The sequence below is a fragment of the Garra rufa genome, chromosome 10 (genome assembly GCF_049309525.1).
Source record: "Garra rufa chromosome 10, GarRuf1.0, whole genome shotgun sequence".
NCBI classification, from domain to species: Eukaryota; Metazoa; Chordata; class Actinopteri; order Cypriniformes; family Cyprinidae; genus Garra; species Garra rufa.
This window is the reverse complement of record NC_133370.1, coordinates 42623768-42644141: the sequence shown is the minus strand read 5'-3', so window position 1 is coordinate 42644141 and position 20374 is coordinate 42623768. Positions and strand designations below refer to the sequence as shown.

Sequence of the window (20374 nt, the reverse complement as noted above, 5' to 3'; positions counted from 1 at the left end):
CAAGAAATTGACATTCATTCCACAATACTTGACTGCATGAAAATTGTTAATTAGTTGGTTGGTTGGTTATTTGAGTGGTCAGCAAGAGTGGAAAGACAGCCCAGATCTTGACATTCCTATCAATATGATTCATTCTTGGAATTAGTTAGTTTGTTTATATGGAGTCCAGAGTTAGGAAAGACATTCCCAGATCTTTGCATTTCTTCCACCATGCTTTACTGATGAAGTTAGTTAGCTAGTTAGTTAGTTAGTTCATGGAGTCCTGAGGTGGCGAAAGACAGCACAAGATATTGGCATTCAGTCCACAATGCTTTACTGCATGGAAATTGTTAATTAATTGGTTGGGTAATTAGTGAGCGGGGAACCAGATCTTTACATTCCTATAAACATGATTTTTTTTTTCTAAAATTAGTTAACTAGTAAGTTAGTTTGTTTGTTCATATGGAGTCCTGAGGTAGAAAAGTCAGCACCAAATATTGACATTCATTCCACCATGCTTTACTGATAAAGTTAGTTGGTTGGTTGCTTCATGTGAAGTTACACCTTTACATGCTCTCTGTTAATTGCCAGGCATAATAACTTTATTTCATCAATTTCTTTAGAAAAATGTTTTTGAAATATACTGTCCATGATGTTGAGGTATCAGGAGATCTTAGACATGGCTCAGTTTAGGGTTGGCTGAGGACTAGGGAATACAGAATTCCTGCCCCACCTGTCACTTGGGCTGCGTGACAGAACATGGCCCTGTGTCATTGAAGTGTATGGTGAAGACTGGAGCATAAACTGATTACTGACCTGAGCCAGAGACCATATGGTCCTCACTGAGGTGATGAAAGAGGAGGAGACTACTTACATACAGCCACAAGATTAGCTCAATTTGTTAACAGTGCATTTCATGATGAAAGTCTTAGAGAGGTCAAATTAGAGAGGTACAAAATTAGCATGTGATGTTTGTGACCTCCCACAGAGGTTATTAGGATTGGCATTTCTGGAGCCCTCTTTACTAATCAGACAGTGTGATGATAAACAAACTAAAGCAAGACACTTGGATTAGGATTATTTGACTGTGTCACAGCTTCTGCAATGCACTTAATGTATTCTGCTGGTGACAGGAAAGAACATATGCCAACATAAAATGATGCTTCTTAAAGCAAAGTTCGGGAGGAGCACGTCAGATACTTAGCCTAATTAACACAGCTGGAACTCACTCAAGCCAATCTACATCATGCATAAATACAGCCGACTCACCTCTACCCATTTGACGGATTATCAGCATTCGGTTTGCACCTTTTGCCATGACATCACAGATCTTTCCCAGGATTTACAGGATTCATCGCGGTCTCTGCTTGACCAGCAACGCACGCTCTCACCAAAGCCCTTAAAATGTAATCTCGCCCCCACCGGCGTCACTTCCAAACTTCTTCCCCGGCATCCTCTTGTCATCCGGCCGGGCCAACAATTCCTCCGATCGGAAAGTGGATCGTTTTTAATGCCTGAGGCAAACGCTGATCAATTCCGACGCACCGTCCTCGCGGAGGATAAACAAAGTGAATCCGTACGATCTTAGTTATTCGTTTCCCTTCAATCAGCCAACCTCACTCTTAAATCCACTCCAGCAGGGCAGCCAATATTTCCAGCAAACTCGCAAAGCCCCGTACTCCCCTCGTTCGATACCACCACCGCCCCGCATTAGACCCGGCTCGTGCACTGGGTCTCACCGGCAGGCCTTCAACGAGCCTGGGCCGCGCCCCAGAGCTCGTCGCACCAAAGCCACTCACTGCCCGCTTTGGCTCAACCATTTAACGTGGCTCTCCCGGCCACAGCATCGAATGCAGCTCTCGTAGCAGACACTATAGCCTGAAGACGTCTCCGCTAGGGACACAGGTCATGTTGCAAATAAATTTTAGAAAACAGTTGCAAAGGTAGGTCATTTTTTGCTAAAGGCTTTTAAACGATGTGACATAAAATGATGTCAATGTAATTTTTGTACCTAGGATTGAAGAAACTCCGTAAAACACAACAAATTACTCAGTTTCTGAATTAATATTATTTTTAATTTTAAATTACACATTTCACTCATAATCTGACAAAAGATCGATTTTCAAGAAATAAGTGTTTGCCTAAATGACTATAAATAAATATTAAAATAAAAATAAATAAATAAACAGAGCAAGTGCAACTAAGCACTCGTGATGTGCATATTGCAAGCACCTCTCTCCAAGTCTCTAGCGGATGTGCCACTAGGCTAGCTTTTCAACACTTATTACTTTGCATGGTTAAGAGGAAAATGTCTTTTCAGCATCTTATTTTCAAAGCGTGCCTGAAGTTGCTAAATTTTTTACAATTATAGGATATTTCACTAAATATTAGGGCTGGGTATTGTCACCAATTTGGCGATTCGATTCTTATTTTTATGGTTTCGATTCGTTTTGATATCTATTTCATTTAAAATGTTAGTTTTGCAGACATGTGATCCATATTTTGATATAAATGTTGGTAACTGAAACTCTCCTACTTAACTTATTACTGAAATACACATCCACATTAATAATGGGTGCACACAGTTGTTATTTTAAACGACTTTTATTTTAAATGAACACTGTAACAAGAAGTCATAAATATGTGCATCCATTGTACACCATGTAAACAAACTGCAAAATGCACATTACTGTAAAAAAAAAAAAAAAAAAAAAGACTGTAAATGCGCAACAGTGAAATCTATTAAGAACTTCAAACATGTTTAAGAAATAAAACTTTTTTTTCTAAATTCAAAACACTCAAAACAGGCCCATCATAAAGCCTTTGTCTGCTTATACAAAACATTCTAACTGTCCATAAAACTAACAGTTCTTAATTACAGCCTAATCATTTTTCTGCAAAAGAAGCAGCTGATCAACATGTTCTGATCTGATCTAAGGCAGCTCCTTTGCGCTGTGATTAGATCACCAGCGGTTGAGAAAACTCTCTCAGCAGGAACACTAGTGACACCTTCAGGACGAGAGGTGAATATTCATATCCTCTTACGTGAAGCACGTGCATTAAGAATAGATTCGGGGATTTCCCGAATGGATATAGTTGCATTCAACTGAAGATCGATTAAAATCGGAGAATCAATATTTTTTACCCAGCCCTACTAAATATGTTGCTATGTGCTTTGGAAAAGACGTCACTAAGGTAATCTGAGAAGTTGCAAAATCTGGTAACAATTTGTCCAATTGGTAACACTACCATACTGCAACATACAATCTACCCGCCCAACCTTCCCACAGCACGCGGTTTTAAATGTGTTTTTATTCTAAGTTCACAAAGCTTGAACTTAAGAATGCAGCAATTTCTCGTGCAAGATCGTGCTTCCAGTCTTATCCATTCACATATGAATGTAAGTCTATGGAATGACGCGGCCTCCAGCTCCTGTAGCAAACACTACTGTGACGCTGCCTCTGCTAGCAATGCAGGCTACACGGGTTCTTCCAGACTCCCATCCCGTGGCCCACAGATCAAGCCAGCGTGAGGCTGCCTCTGCTTGCAACACAGGCCCACAAATCTCAGCCTTTTTCCTGCAACTACTAATAACCCCTTTTTTCTTTTCAGTGGCCTCCAACTCCTGTAGCAGACCGTAGAGCACCAATGAGCTGACGATTGTTTTTACATGTCACCGTGCAATTTCATTTTCGTTTGACTAAATCACATTCAATTGAAATTACCACTTAATCTTTAATATTTGGCTATTTCTTTACAACAGACATGTTGGAATTGCAAATCCTTGGATGCGGACATCAAAGCTAGCACTCTTCCGAATTTATCATTACATTCAGTCATTTCACAAATAACCAGCATTTCCCCCGTAGGTGGCATGAATTAAATGAGGGTTTCACATTAGCCAATCGAAGTGGCTACTAGCATAATTCTTGGGTACGAAATGCCCTCTAGTCTATCTGTCAGCTCCGCATAACTCCCTGTTTCCAAGCATTGTCGCCTAAAAAAAAAAAAAAAAAAAAAAAAAAAAATTTCCATCCCTGACCTTTTCTTCACTACGGTCGCCGAGGTATTCCCGTCTGATGCCGTGAGCATTGGCCTCCCGTCAGACACCCAAGGAGCCCCCGACCACAACTTACCTTTCCGTCCCACGTCCTGCGGGGCCCACCCGTCCGATGCCGTGAGCATTGGTCTCCCGTCGGATGCGCAGGGGCCCCCAGGTCGGACACCTAACCTTTTCGACACCACAGTCGGCGGGGCCTACCCGTCCGATGCCGTGAGCATTGGTCTCCCGTCGGACGCTGCAAGGGGCCCCCGCCCGGTCAACTGCACTTTTCTTCCCTACAGTCGGCGGGGCCTACCCGTCCGATGCCGTGAGCATTGGTCTCCTATCGGACGCTGCGAGAGCCAAACCGACCTTGCAATTTTTCCGATCCGTCCGACGGTCGGCGAGACTCATCCGTCCGACTCCACAAGTCTCCGCCTCCCGCCGGACACTATCTGAGCCCCTTCAGGCCAACTTCACATCTTTTCCCCCCCACCTGGCGAGGCTTACCCATTCGAGGTTCTGAGTCCTGATCTCCCCTCGTATGCTTGGCGAGAGCCCTCCCAGTCGGGTTTTCCTTTCTGCCCTCCCGGCCGGCGAGGCATACCCGTCCGATGTCGCGAGCCTTGGTCTCCCGTCGGACGTCGGCAGAGTTCTCCCGGTCGGGTTACTTACTTGGCGCCTGCAAGCGAGACTTATCCATGCGATGCCGTTTGCATTGGTCTCCCATCGTATGTCGCGAGAGTCGCCCGCACCAGGCGTCCCAAAACCTTTTTACCTGCCAAACCAAGAAGACCCACTCGTCTGACGTTCTGAGTCTTGATCTCCCGTCGGAGGCTTCATGGGTCCTCTCGGTCAGCACCAATAGGGGCCGATTGACCAGTAGAGCCCTAATGCCAACATCGTAAGCTGCTCCGGCCAAGGCAACCCGGGTTCTCCTGATCGGGCCCCAACCACGCTGCTCCTCCTTCGGCCGGTAGGGCTCACCCGTTCCAACGCTGTGCACATCCCGTTGAGTATCGGTTGAGCTCTCCCGACCGGACGCCCTAAATCCCACAATCCATACAAGCAGCCGGTAGAGCCTTTCGACCTGATACAAAAACCTCTCCCATCAGAGTACGAAAGGCTCCCCCGGCCAGCTAACCAAACATCTTCTCCCAAACAACGGCCCCCGCCAGATCTCAGCGCTTTGGGGGGTCCTCTGCTGGCGGCTGTCCTACATTGCTTATTGGGGGGTACTCTAGGTTCGGGCCATTCCCGAGCTCGGAGCCCTTCCCCGGACAGCACGCCAAACATGCTTACATACTCCAGCTAATTATATGTAAGTGGGAACTCGTGAAATGATGCTTCTTAAAGCAAAGTTCGGGAGGAGCACGTCAGATACTTAGCCTAATTAACACAGCTGGAACTCACTCAAGCCAATCTACATCATGCATAAATACAGCCGACTCACCTCTACCCATTTGACGGATTATCAGCATCCCTCCACCACCCCATCTCCTCACTCCGAGTTCCTTCTACACATATACATAGGGGGGGGGTACTCTAGGTTCGGGCCATTCCCGAGCTCGGAGCCCTTCCCCGGACAGCACGCCAAACATGCTTACATACTCCAGCTAATTATATGTAAGTGGGAACTCGTGAAATTGCATTTTGACATCACAAACCCCTTTGTGCTGTAGTTGTTTGAATTTAGCTTAAATGCTGTTGTCATCTTTCAATTTTTAGGTTCATACATTTTAAACTGCAGTTACAGAGTTGGACTTTGTCCAACTGAAAAGTCTCTGGAGACTTGTCATATACTCCTCTTCTTCTGTTGTGCAAGGGGTGCTTTTACAGATGCAAATGTTAATAAAAACTTTCTTTCCTTCATCAGCAACATGTTCCCAGCCAACTTGGTCCAAGCTACTTTTCAGCAAGTGAGTTTTTTCCATTAGTTTTTATGCCTTGTGACTTCAACACTTAAGCTGTTAAACCAGTAAACTGTCATCTTTAAAGATATTTACTGCTTTTTTGATCGACTTTGACCAACTTTTTTATTGAAATGTTATGTAAGATCTATATTTTTGTTTCTAAAATTTTAACATTTTTCTTTTATGCATACTGTCCACATAAGAATGCCAGTTTAGTTAAATGCAGGATATGTACAGTGGGGAAAATAATTATTTGATCCCCTGCTGATTTTGTACATTCGCCCACTGGCAAAGAAAGGATCAGTCTATAATTTTAATGGTAGGTTTATTTTAACAGTGAGAGACAGAATAACAACAAAAAAATCCAGAAGAACGCATCTCAAAAAAGCTATAAATTGATTTGCATTTTAATAATTGAAATACGTATTTGATCCCCTATCAATCAATCCCAGGTGTCTTTTATACAGGTAACAAGCTAAGATTAGAAGTACTCTCTTAAAGGTAGTGCTCCTAATCTCAGTTTGTTACCTGTATAAAAGACACCTGTCCACAGAAGCAATCAATCAATCAGATTCCAAACTCTCCACCATGGCCAAGACCAAAGAGCTGTCCAAGGATGTCAGGGAAAAGATTGTAGACCTACACAAGGCTAGAATGGGCTACAAGACCATCGCCAAGCAGCTTGGTGAGAAGGTGACAACAGTTGGTGTGATTATTCGCAAATTCAAGAAACACAAAATAGCTGTCAATCTCCCTCGGTTTGGGGCTCAATGCAAGATCTCACCTCGTGGAGTTTCAATGATCATGAGAACAGTGAAGAATCAGCCCAGAACTACACGGGAGGATCTTGTCAATGATCTGAAGGCAGCTGGGACCATAGTCACCAGGAAAACAATTGGTAACCCACTACGCAGAAGGACTGAAATCCTGCAGCGCCCGCAAGGTCCCCCTGCTCAAGAAAGTACATGTGCAGGTCCGTCTGAAGTTTGCCAATGAACATCTGAATGATTCAGAGGAGAACTGGGTGAAAGTGTTGTGGTCAGATGAGACCAAAATCAAGCTGTTTGGCATCAACTCAACTCGCCATGTTTGGAGGAGGAGGAATGCTGCCTATGACCCCAAGAACACCATCCCCACCATCAAACATGGAGGTGGAAACATTATGCTTTGGGGGTGTTTTTCTGCTAAGGAGACAGGACAACTGCACCACATCAAAGGGACGATGGACGGAGACATGTACCGTCAAATCTTGGGTGAGAACCTCCTCCCCTCATTTTAAATGGATTGTGGATGGGTATTCCAGCATGAAAAGGACCCAAAACACAAGGCAACAAAGGAGTGGCTCAAGAAGAAGCACATTAAGCAGTGGCCTAGCCAGTCTCCACACCTTAATCCCAATGAAAATCTGTGGAGGGAGCTAAAGGTTCGAGTTGCCATACATCAGCCTCAAAACCTTAATGACTTGGAGAGGATCTGCAAAGAGGTGTGGGACAAAATCCCTCCTGAGATGTGGGCAAACCTGGTGGCCAACTACAAGAAACATCTGACCTCAGTGATTGCCAAAAAGGGTTTTGCCTCCAAGTACTAAATATGTTTTGAGAAGGAGTCAAATACTTATTTCACTCATTAAAATGCAATTCAATTAATAACTTTTTTAAAATGCATTTTTCTCGATTTTTTTGTTGTTATTCTGTCTCTCACTGTTCAAATAAACCTACCATTAAAATTATAGACTGATTATTTTTTTGTCAGTGGGCAAACGTACAAAATCAGAAGGGGATCAAATCATTATTGTTCCCACTGTAACTGTTAACAGTTTTTTTGCATCCTTTCTTTGCATCCTTTCATTACTATGAATTTTTAGTGAATTTGTTTTATGAATGCAATGTTAACCATCAATTATAATGGAATTGTAGTATCGCACAAGGAGCATCCCTATCATGAAGCCCAAACCCACCATTAGTCAGGACTTACTAGACACCACCACCAGACGGGTCTTCATTTATGGAATCCAGGATGAGAACAGCACAGACATCCAGAACTTCTCCCTTGACCTGACACCACCTCCGGATGTGGTCTTCAGAACGCTTCCTGGCACCAGTGAGGGCATGAACGTCCTTGGTATTGTGATCTTCTCAGCTACTATGGGTGAGTTGCAGCAGCAATGTCTGGAATTTCACAGCTTTATCCAGTCTGTTTTATAAATACTCAATTATTGTCGTTTAGGAATCATGCTTGGAAGAATGGGACCAAATGGCAGCGCTCTCGTCAACTTTTGCCAGAGTCTGAATGAAGCCGTGCTGAAAATTGTGGCCATTGTTATATGGTAAAGACAAGCGCCATTTTGTAACTGAAACCCAAAATTATTAGATGTGACCCTGGACCACAAAACCAGTCTTAAGCAGCACAGGTATATTTGTAGTAGTAGCCAAAATGATCTATTTTTCTTTTATTCCAAAAATCTTTAGGATATTAAGTAAAGATCATGTTACATGAAGATATTTTGTAAATTTCCTACCGTAAATATCTCAGAACTTAATTTTTTATTAGTAATATGCATTGCTAAGAACTTCATTCGGACAACTTTAAAGGCGATTTTCTCACTATTTTAATTTTTTTGCACTCTCGGATTGCAGATTTTCAAATATTTGTATCTCAGCCAACTATAGCAAACCATACCTCAATGGAAAGCTTATTTATTCAGATTTCAGATGATGTATAAATCTCAATTTTAAAATAATGTACCCTTATGACTGGTTTTGTGGTCCAGGGTCAAGTATGTCTATGACAATAAACCAAATGACTAGAGCCGCTACATAGAGAGTTATGCTGTCAAATGTTTTTCATGCTGGAGTCATTGTCATGAAACTATGGAAGCCCATTTCTGTAACTAAAAAAAAAAAATTATGGTGATTTTTTGGCTCACAATTCTGACTTTCTTTGACAATTTTGAGTTTACATCTAAGGGTTCTGACTTTTTTTCTCACAATTATGAGATGGGCCTGTAAACTTGCCAACCTGTAAGTTATAAATTTAGAATTGTGACATATAACCTCACAATTCTGACTTTCCGATGTAAATTTGCAAATGCAAATGCAAAAAAAGACAATTGTGAGATATGAACTCACTTCTGACTTTATAACTCACAATTCTGACTTTTCTCTCAGAATTGCGTGCTTTATAAACTTGTAATTACGTGTCTTAAAGTCAAAATTGCAATATCAGAGTCAGATTTGCAAGTTTACATCATGTAATTCTGCTTTTATAATTCGCAATTGTGAGTTTATATTGAACACAATTCTGAGAAAAAGATAAAAATTGAGATAAAAAGTGAGATAAAGATAAAAAGTATTTGAAAAATTGAATATGCTGCACAGATTGAACACTAAAAAATTCAGTACTGCTCCCAGTATTTGCACCAAGATACCATGTGCAACTATTTAGTGAATTTTCCCTAAGAATACTGTCTTTTTGTGGTGTAACACTGCAGGTACTTCCCTTTTGGGATTGTGTTTCTGGTGGCTGGGAAGATCTTGGAAATGGACGACCCCTCAGCTATGGGAAAGAAACTGGGCTTCTACGCTATCACTGTGGTCATGGGGCTGGTGCTTCACGGCCTCTTCATCCTGCCTTCCATGTATTTCTTCATTACGAAAAAGAGCCCCATTGTCTACATCCGAGGGATTTTACAGGCCCTGCTCATCTCATTAGCTACTTCATCCAGGTAACAGCACCTTCAGGCAAACCATCCAATCATAGCCCTGCTGGATGATAACAGACTAAAAACTCGAATACACTACACAACCTTTCAAATCTGGACAGATTTTAACACATGGCATCATTCACTTACCAACTGGGCATCACACACTGGACGAATGAGGATCACCAGATTTTCAAGTCTTTCCAAACATGCTAAACTCACACAGAAACAGAAGGCTCATTGCTAGATAATGGGTAACAAATGAAAACAATGGCTCAATTGGCTCAAAATATCAAACATGTTTATTACCCTCCAACCAGATGGAATCATACTCTGAAGATAAAATATTGGAGTCTGTGATGATCCCTTACCAAAAAGAAGTATACTTCAAGTTTATTTTATTAAGTAAAGTTCAAGTATATTTTTAAGTATACTTTATGTGGTAAGTATACAAATATCAGTGTATTTGTAGTATACTTTTAAGTGTACTATTTCAATACTCCTTGGGTCTAAATTGGCCCACTTCCTAGTATATAAAAGTATACTTTTAAATAGAATTTAGGTATAACAGTAGTAAACTTTGAGTACACAACTCGTTTACATCTATGTTTCTAGATTGTACTGCAAGTATACTAAAAGTGAACTTATATGTATACTGATTAAATGCTTTTTATGCATTTTTAATACACTTTGAAGTATAGTCTCAGTAAACTACTGGTTTAGTAGTTTATACTGCAAGTATACTCATAAATTTTCTTTAAGTGAACTTTACATCATACTTTATACTACTATGTCCTTATTTAGGTATTAATTTGTATATATATTGTTATATAAATATCTGAAAATACAAAATATCAAAAGAAAGAACAGGGTATCTGCTTGTAAACAAAAACACTTTATTCTAGCTTCATGCATTCTTTTTATAAACGCTTGAATGTGGGTAAGTTTCATAAATAATAAATTAATAATTAAACAACATTTTGACCAAAAAGCTAAAAACAAAAGACTATTCATGATAATCAAAACCTCGATCAACACCCCAAAGCTTGACAGTCATTATTACCTCTTCATGGGTCGACATTTTATTCCATAACGTTACACAGTTTTACATATCTATGGTTTTGATGCTGTTTTAAGTCTGACGATTGTGTTAGATTACATGTGGAAGTGTCTGTTGTTTCGGTTTCTTCTTCACTTGTGTTTTGGATATTCTGTACAGAAAATGTGTAATAGCGCCCCTAGCGCATAACAATGAAAACACAAATTCTCAGAGCACAAATATAGCTCAAATATATTGAGACTTTTTCTAAGTATAAGTCAAGTATACTTAAATGTCATTTTAAGTATATTTCTGAGATGTATATAAAGCACATTTCTGAGAAGTCCATAAAAAGTAGACTGAAAGTATACTTTCCTATTTTTTTAGTTTAAAAGAAGTATACTAATAGCACACTTGAATAAACTTCTTTTTCGTAAGGGATATCATACATTATGCGGCATTCTGTGAAATCTGGCAACTCTGACTGTCCAAAATCTGAAATCTTCCAAAATAGGAAGAAAATCTGGTCTAAAGTTGTGTGGTGTATGTATTCCAGCCTTGAACTGAAAGTAGCACACATGTAAATCACAAACTCTGATGCTCTTGCATTGTACTCCAGCTCTGCCACGCTGCCTATCACCTTTAAGTGCCTCCTGGAGAACAATCACATCGACCGCCGTATCATTCGCTTCGTACTTCCTGTTGGTGCCACTATCAACATGGATGGCACTGCATTATATGAGGCCGTGGCAGCCATCTTTATCGCTCAAGTCAACAACTATGAGCTGGACTTTGGGCAGATCATCACTATAAGGTAGGGTAAGAACGGGTGAGATGCCCTCTTCTTCCACCCTTAAAGGTTGTATCAGCAATTTCAAGCCTGAAACATAAAGTGTCAAATTCAGCTTACCTTTCTTCACGATCGGCTCGCTGCCTGCCCCATAAATCGACTGTAAAAAAAAACGCGCCTCTCTGGTCAGCCTAGGGTCCGAGATATGCCAAAAAAACAATCGGTGCTACCAACCTTTCCACAGAAAAACAAACAGTGTTCCAACCAATCAGCGTCAGGGGTTTGGTGTAGTGGACTTTCCTACTTGTGCAGGGATGTGAGGGAGGCGGAGCGAAAATCCACAACACCAAACCCCTGACGGTGATTGGTTGGAACACTGTTTGTTTTTCTGTGGAAAGGTTGATAGCACCGATTGTTTTTTTGGCATATCTCGGACCCTAGGCTGACCAGAGAGGCGCGTTTTTTTTACAGTCGATTTATGGGGCAGGCAGCGAGCGGATCGTGAAGAAAGGTCAGCTGAATTTGACCCTTTATGTTTTAGGCTTGAAATCGCTGATACAACCTTTAATTTTCCTTTTGTCTACAGATTTCATCTCAACACATTTATGCTCATACTATTCTTGAATATTAACATTTGTGAGAGTTATTTCATCTGAATACTTTTGAGGTTTAAATGTCTGTTTTTTATCTTTTATAGTGGATATCAATATTACTATTATTGTTTGTAATTAAATATATAATTAATTATTTTCTTTTAGTAACTTTATCAATTACAGCATATGTAAAAGGCCAATTGAGTGGAATTCACTTAATTTATTTATATAGTAATTTATTATATCACTTAATTTATTAATTTATTAAAAAATTTTATAAATATTACAATGTATATTCAAATTCATATATGAATCTAATCTGATCATAAAAGTATTTAATATATTACATTTAAAAATGATTAGATCTCTTATCAGTATCTCTTTGATTGGATTCTTTATTTACTTTTCTGTCAAAACACATAATTTTACATATTTTTTTTATTTGGCATTTAATAATACTGCTCACCAAGCCTGCATTTATTTGTTACAAAGTACAGCAAAAACAGTCAAATTTTGAAATATTTTAACTAGTTACTAATTTACAAATCACTGTTTTCTATTTGATTATATTTTAAAATGTAATGTATTCTTGTGATTTCAAAGCTGAATTTTTATTACTCTAATATTTTGATTTGCTGCTAAAAAATTTATTATTATTATGTTGAAAAAAGCTGAGTAGTTTTTTTTTCAGGTTTCTTTGATGAATAGAAAGTTTAGAAGAACAGGATTTATCTGAAACAGAAATATTTTGTAACGTCTTTATCATCACTTTTGATCTATTTAAAGCATCGTTCCTAAATAAAAGTATTCATTTCTATCATTTCTTTTCCAAAATTTTTGAATGGTATAGTGTATAATGTTACAAAAGCGTTTTATTTCAGATAAGTGCTGATCTTTGGATATGTCTATTTATCAAAGAATCTTTAAAAAAAAATTACTCAACTGTTTTAAATAATAATAATAAATGTTTCTTGAACAGCAAATCAGCATTTTAGAATGATTTCTGAAGGATCATGTGACACTGCAGCCTGGAGTAATGATGCTGAAAATTTAGCTTTGATCACTGGAATAAATTAAATTTTAAAATATATTCGAATAGAAAACAGTTATTTTAAATAGTAAAAAATATTTCTAATTTTTACAGTTTTTGCTGTACTTTGGCTTAAAAAAAGCAGGCTTGGCAAGCAGAAAAGACTTTAAAAAACATTAAAAAATGTTACTGTTTAAAAACTTTTGACTGGTAGTGCATATATCTAACGCATATCAATGTGTTCCTAAATTACATCTAAAAAAAAAACATTTTATAGATTTTTTATGTTCTTACTCCAGATATTCTGTATTTCATAAATTGTATCTTTATTTATTTATTTTTTTCGTTTACTTCAGCATCACAGCTACAGCAGCCAGTATCGGAGCTGCCGGCATTCCACAGGCCGGTCTGGTAACCATGGTGATAGTGTTAACCTCAGTGGGACTTCCTACAGATGACATCACTCTCATTATCGCCGTGGATTGGGCCCTGTAAGTTTCTCTCTCTCACTCATTTCCATTGATGTTTATGATTGACAGGGTTGCCAAGTCTGCATAATAGACTAAACCAGCCCAATTGTTACTCAAAATTAGTCCAATCACCAGATTACCCAGATAGCACACGTACGTCTGCAAGATGTCTGCTAAAGATCTCTTGATCTGGAAAGCATCTGCTGTGAACAAACATCTGACAGACATCTGTAAGATGTCAGTTTTACGTACATTCTAATTCATAAACATCTTAAAGACATCTAATAGATGTCTATTTGACATCTGAGAGGAAACATCCAGTAGACGTATTGCAGATGAGCAAACATCTAAAAAATACGTCTTGCAGATGTTAATGCAGACATCAAATAGACGTCCCCATGATGTATGCGTGCTATCAGGGTAGCTATTACAATTGCTCTGCAATTGTGTTCCATGGGGGTCAAAACTAGGGGTGCTCCGATCAGGATTTTTGAGGCCGATCACCGAGTGCCGATCACAGGAAGCAGTATCTGCAGATCCGACCACCGATACCGATCTTTTTAAAGTAAAATTATTTATAGCGAAACTCCAATCAGGATTTTTAAACATTTAATCAGTTTTTTTTATTTGATTATTGCGCAATAGCTTACACACAACACAAGCCTCATTTCCACAAACACATTTATCCATTCTTTTGATTTCAAATCCAAACATTGTTATTGAAAATGCTTTCTCAGCATTGTGATTCTTTTTTTACAGTACAGTAATCTTTCATAGACAAGTTTAAACACAATAAATATATGCAACACATTATTCAGTGCTTTTCACTTTCGCATTTTCTTCTAGATTTATTTATTAAGTTGTTCAAGCAAGTGCCAAAACATTTAAACTGCTTATGTTATCACAAACATTCAAAATGTAAAAAATGACTACTGACAGAAACAGTCAGTTCGGCTGCCTTTTCTTTTGCATTTAAATCTTTATTACAAGCAATCTTGTTGTTAATAAAGAACTTTGTTTTCCTACCTTTGCCATATATGATTGCCTTGTTTATCTAAAAATGCTCTTTTCCTTTAAACCTAGCCAAACACCCATAAGCGTTGACTGTGAAACACAGCAGACTTTAATTATATGCATTTATGGTCAATCCTTGTTCATATTTACCGCAAACAATGCGCTGTCACTTTGATTCTGTACGTGCAGCACAGACTCGGTGCGGAAATGATCTCTGCACTGCTGCAGACGCATCGCTCCTAGAACGCACTGCCAGACCGCAACCGTGCGCAGCTTGAATGCTTTAATCTGTTAACATGAGCGCGGAAAAATATACGCACTGCAAACGGATGTTTGTGAAGCTGGCGTTATGTGTGTGTGCTTCAAGAGCTTAAAGTCTCCAGAAGAGCATGCGAGTGCTGAATGGTTAAACACTTGAAATGATTAAAAAGTAAAGCAATTTATAAACTTTAGCGAAAATGCAACACCACCTCTATTGTAAAAGTAACAATTCCTGTGTCAACTGAACTGTGCAGCATGCAGCTCACTTACAGTCAGACGCGATGTGGTGATTGGAAGTCATTTGCGCACTTTACAAGAGAAAGAGAGTGCAGTCATTCACTTGCACTGTTTGTGAAATTTCATTACTTTATAAGTTATTTAACTAAGAAATATTAATTGTACCTCATGTCTATAATTACCCGTGCCGGACAGAGACTGAGACAGTGCCACCGTATGTTGTGCCAAACCTCTCACAGCAGGGGCCTCATTTATAAAACTTTCTTACGCACTGATTTGATCTTAGAGTGTTCGTACGAATAGAAATCCACGTCAAAGTACAGATCAATTACAGAGTACGTAAATCCACGTCAAAGTACAGATTTATAAAAACCGTCTTTGACGTGGAAAAGTACTTATCTCCACGTCAGATTCCAGCTTGGCGTACGACCGTTTCCTTGTGGTAATGCCTGGTATTGCAGATAGTTCAGCCTCACTATAATTAGATTTCTTGCGCTCCTTTTTTCTTGCCATTGTCACAGAGTTTTTGCTTAAGGAATGAGCTCATTTTATATGTTAATTAATTAAGCAGGGGCGTTTCGACGGCGGAACATTCAGCTGCACACAATTCCACGATCATTTGTGATTTATAACCGAATGACTGGCGTACGCATGGATTTCGTGGTACGTTCGTTTTCTCTGAATCGCTCTTACGATCAAATCAGAAAAGTTCTTAGATAAAATCAAGGATGGTTTCTACGCAAGTCTTTATAAATGAGGCCCCAGGTGCGTCATCAGCTTTAGATCAGTTTATTAGATCGGTCTTTTTTAGAGACCACCAATCAAACATCCCAAAGCGATTATCGGCCGATAGTGATCGGTAGCCGATCAGTTGGAGCACCCCTAGTCAAAACCTCTTTTCAGGGGTTTTTACCTTGTTTAAAAATCACATTTGGCAGAGTCAACTTGCTGCAACAGTATAAAAGTAGCCCAATTCTGTGGGAAAACCATGGATTTGGCAACTCTGATGGTTGCAGTCCATTAAGATTTATGATTTATTTTTATTAAGAACTTTATGACGTTTATTTGTGTATCCATTAGGGATCGGTTCAGGACGATGGTGAACGTGATGGGTGATGCTCTGGCCACAGGAATCATGGCACACATATGCAGAAAAGACTTCATAAAGGAGGGCGAGGAGGTGAGAATGACGTAGAGGCTATTCGAAATAACGCACTGCGTCCATTGCACTATAAAATTAAGATTTCATCTTTTCTTTTTACAGATTCCTCTCATCTGTGAGACCAAGCCCATGATCAACATCCAGCAGATGATGTCCTATCAGAAAAACGGCTGCTTCCAGCCACCTCCGCCAGGCCCCACGAGGAAACCCGAGCACCTGTCGCCCGACGTGGCCCGTCTCAAGCAGCTGGAGGAGGGCATCAGGCCTCCCGACAAGAAGAAGTCCCCTCACCTGTCTCCACACCACTACAAACGAGACCATAAAGACAAAGACCACTGTACCATTGACATGAACGGTCTGGAGACCAATGTCTAGACTCCTTCAGAGACGCCAGCCAGTTTTCTTTCTCAATGTGTGTCAATGTCTTTGTAGGGAATTACACAATGGGAAGCTGAAGCGATCGGGAGCTGTGAATCTTTGGACCCACTAAGGAGATTTGCTGAACACTGTTGACTCCCGGATGGCTGAGCTCCTCGCTGAAGTGTGTGGAGGAAGATCGGTGTACGTGTGAGTACTGTTGTCGTGTCCTTTCCCTGTGATCCGCAGGTGAGAAGAACATCACTCTTCATGGACAGCTTGACTGTGGAACATGGATATGTGTTGTTTTATTCTGCTGTCATATGTCATATGCTGCTAGGATCTTTTTTCATCTTCAGAAAGGTTATTTTCAAACCTTTCTCTGTTTATATCTGCTCTTTCCATAACAGAGAGAGAAAAAACTTTTTTTTGCTACAATTATATCCAGATGTCAGTGCATTAGATTAGGGGTTTCAGCCATTACCTCCACCCAAAACCACTTACAGTTGAAGTCAAAAGTTTACATTCACCTTGCAGAATCTGCAACATGTTAATTATTTTACCAAAATAAGACAAACCATACAAAATGCATGTTATTGTTTATATAGTACTGACCTGAATAAGATATTTTACATAAAAGACGTTTACATATAGTCCACAAGAAAAAAATATTAGTTGAATTTATAAAAATGACCCTGTTCAAAAGTTTACATGCACTTGATTCTTAATATTCTTAATGTGTTGTTAGTGATAGTTGTTCATCTTGTTGAGTCTCTTGTTTGTCCTGAACAGTTTAACTGCCTGCTGTTCTTCAGAAAAATCCTACAAATTCTTTGTTTTTTCAGCATTTTTGTGTATTTAAACCTTTTCAAACAATAACTGTATGATTTTCAGATCCATCTTTTCACACTGAGGACAACTGAGGGACTCATATGCAACTATTACAGAAGGCTCAAATGCTCACTGATGCTCCAGAAGGAAACACGATGCATTAAGAGCCGGGGGGTGAAAACTTTTGAACGGAATGTACATTTTTCTTATTTTGCCTAAATATAGATTTTTTTATTATTTATTTAGTAGGACCCTTCAGACGCTACAGAAGATATGTATATGTATGGTTCCCAGATGATAAAATAAGTTAAATTTACCCTGATCTTCAAATTCAAAAAGTTTTCACCCCTTGGCTTTACCCTGGAATTTAAAGATCAGGGTAAATTTAACTTATTTTGTCTTTTTGAAAACATGTAAGTATCTTCTGGAGGCTAGTACTAAATGAAATAATATGATATTTAGGCAAAATAAGAAAAATATACACATACTCACTCCGTTCAAAAGTTTTCACCCCCGACTCCTAATGCATCGTTTTTCCTTCTGAAGCGTCCGTGTGCGTTTGTACCTTCTGTAATAGTTGCGTATGAGTCCCTCAGTTGTCCTCAGTGTGAAAAGATGGATCCCAAAATCATACAGTCATTGTTGGAAAGGGTTCAAATACACAAAAATGAAAAAATGAAAAACCAAAGAATCTGTGGGACCTAAAAGCTTTTTCTGAAGAACAGCAGTCCATTAAACTGTTCAGAACAAACAAGGGACTCGTGAACAACTATCACTAAATAAAAAAACACAGCTGTGGATCATTCAGGTAACAACACAGTATTAAGAATCAAGTGTATGTAAACTTTTGAACGAGGTATTATCTCTTTTTTCAAATTTCTCTTGTGGATTATATGTAAACATCTTTTATGTGAAATATCATATTCAGGTCAATACTAAATAACATGCATTCTATATGATGCATCTTATTTTGGTTTTTAAAAAATTACATTTTGAAGAGTCTGCAAGGTGTATGTAAACTTTTGACTTCAACTGTATGTAAAAAATAAGTACAGTGCTTCCAAAAATGAAAACTGTGTCATTAATTACTCATCCTCATGTCATTTCAAATCCATAAGACCTTTGTTCATCTTCAAAACACAAATTAAGATATTTTTGTTTGAAATCCAAGAGCTTTCTGACCCTCCATAGACAGCAACGCAACTGATGTTCAAGTCCCAGAAAGGTAGTAAGGACATCGATAAAATAGTTCATGTGCCATCAGTGGTGCAACCGTAATGTTATGAAGCTACAAGAATACTTTTTGTGTCTAAAGAAAACAAAAATAACAACATTCATCAATTTCTTCTCTTCCGTGTCAGTACCACAACGCATGCCAGACCTGTAACTCTTCAGGAACATGGTTTCGAACCCCTGCTTTAATGTATAACGTCTTTACACATTCAGGTTTCGGGAACTAAAATGAACCCAAACTTTTATGAAATCTGTCAGAAGTGGGCTTTATGGACTCGCATGTCATGCCACACACTCTTAAAGCCTTACAGAACTTGTATGGACTCTTTGTATGAAAAATGTCAAATGTATTAATTGTGATTTGAATGAAATCCCATTAAATTATGACTCACTCGGTTCGCCTGATGAAAGCGATGCATTTCTTATTCCGTAGTGTTCAAAGATGAGAGGTTTGTATAGATACCCAGTGGGCTAACTTCTAGGAAATGCTGAAGAATTATTAATAAAAGTTCCTATCATCAGTGGAAAGTAATGGCATAACAAGTGTTCAAAACCGAGAACAGCAGCTAGTTATCTAACTTGCTCATTTTGTTAGATTTTGTTCTGAAATCTGCCTGTATGTAATTATTCTGGCCACTGGTGGTTTAACTGTTTAAGATGCAGATCGCAGAGCAGAACAGCAGCATGTGGACGTGTAATTAGGAACGATTGCAGAGATGAGCAGAAGGACAAGGCCAGGAGGTTCATGTGACCACATGGACATGTACAGCAGCTCAAACCCTGCAGGAAACAACAACGCCATTACAGACTGAGTAATTGCTCATTAAAACAGCGAAAAAGGTTGTATTCTGCAAAAAAAGCTATTTCTTCTTGTTTTACCATGGAGCTTTTCATGTTCTGCTGATGAGCTTTGCTAATCCTCTTTACTCAAGTTTAAGAACAGAGTAAAGTATTCTGTCATATCGCCGCCTGCGCTTACTTGGAAGATGTGCTTGCAAATTCAGTTAAGTAGGTAGTTTTAGTTGAACGTTGCAAATGAAGAGGCTACAAAATCTGAAGAACAAACACCCTATTGTTCTCTCTTAAACATATGGTGCTTATTTTGTGTTCTTGGGAACTGCAGAGTTTACATTTATGCTGTCTTATTATACAATATGCAATGTTGAAATTGTTGGAAATGAAGGATAAGTTCACTTACAAAAGAAAAGTTTCCTAGAAACTTATTCACTTCCACGCCTCAAGATTTAGTCGAAACGAAAGTAAGGTTTTTGAGGAAAACGTTCCAAGATTTTTCTCCATATAGTGGACTTTAATGGGGATCAGTGGGTCGAAGGTCCGAGTTGCAGTTTCAATGCAGCTTCAAATGGCTCCCAGCTGAGGAATAAGCTTTTTATAGTGAAACGATGAATCATATTCTTAAAAAAAATAAAAATGTATATACCTTTTAACCACAAATTCTCATCTTGCACTAGCTCTGCGATGCATATGCGAAAAAGTCATGCACGGTTAGTTCTTCATCTGTGTACTTTGGTTCAAAAGTTAGGTTAGGGCGAAAAACATCTCATTTTCTCTTCTTTTTTTTGTTAAGGGCGTTTTGACTTTGTTTGCATGTTTGCTTTGTAAACATTAGGTCGGTACTTCCAACGTGACTAATGCGTAAGGTTGGGCTGGTGCAAGACAAGCATTTGTGGTTTAAAAGTATATAAATGTTTATTTTTTTTAG

The 20374-nt window shown here is 39.0% G+C and overlaps 1 protein-coding gene across 1 annotated transcript in view; it reads left to right on the top strand.

Annotated features, from left to right (window-relative positions):
* Positions 1-19049, top strand: part of slc1a7a (solute carrier family 1 member 7a) — a 46087-nt gene extending 27038 nt beyond the window's left edge. The window contains exons 4-11 of the mRNA XM_073848654.1: positions 5898-5940; positions 7851-8082; positions 8161-8260; positions 9425-9658; positions 11293-11487; positions 13443-13577; positions 16149-16248; positions 16333-19049. Of these exons, the coding sequence (XP_073704755.1) occupies positions 5898-5940; positions 7851-8082; positions 8161-8260; positions 9425-9658; positions 11293-11487; positions 13443-13577; positions 16149-16248; positions 16333-16605 (1312 nt within the window). The 3' untranslated portion in view covers positions 16606-19049. The remainder of the gene's footprint in view (positions 1-5897; positions 5941-7850; positions 8083-8160; positions 8261-9424; positions 9659-11292; positions 11488-13442; positions 13578-16148; positions 16249-16332) is intronic.
* The last annotated feature ends 1325 nt before the right edge of the window (positions 19050-20374 follow it).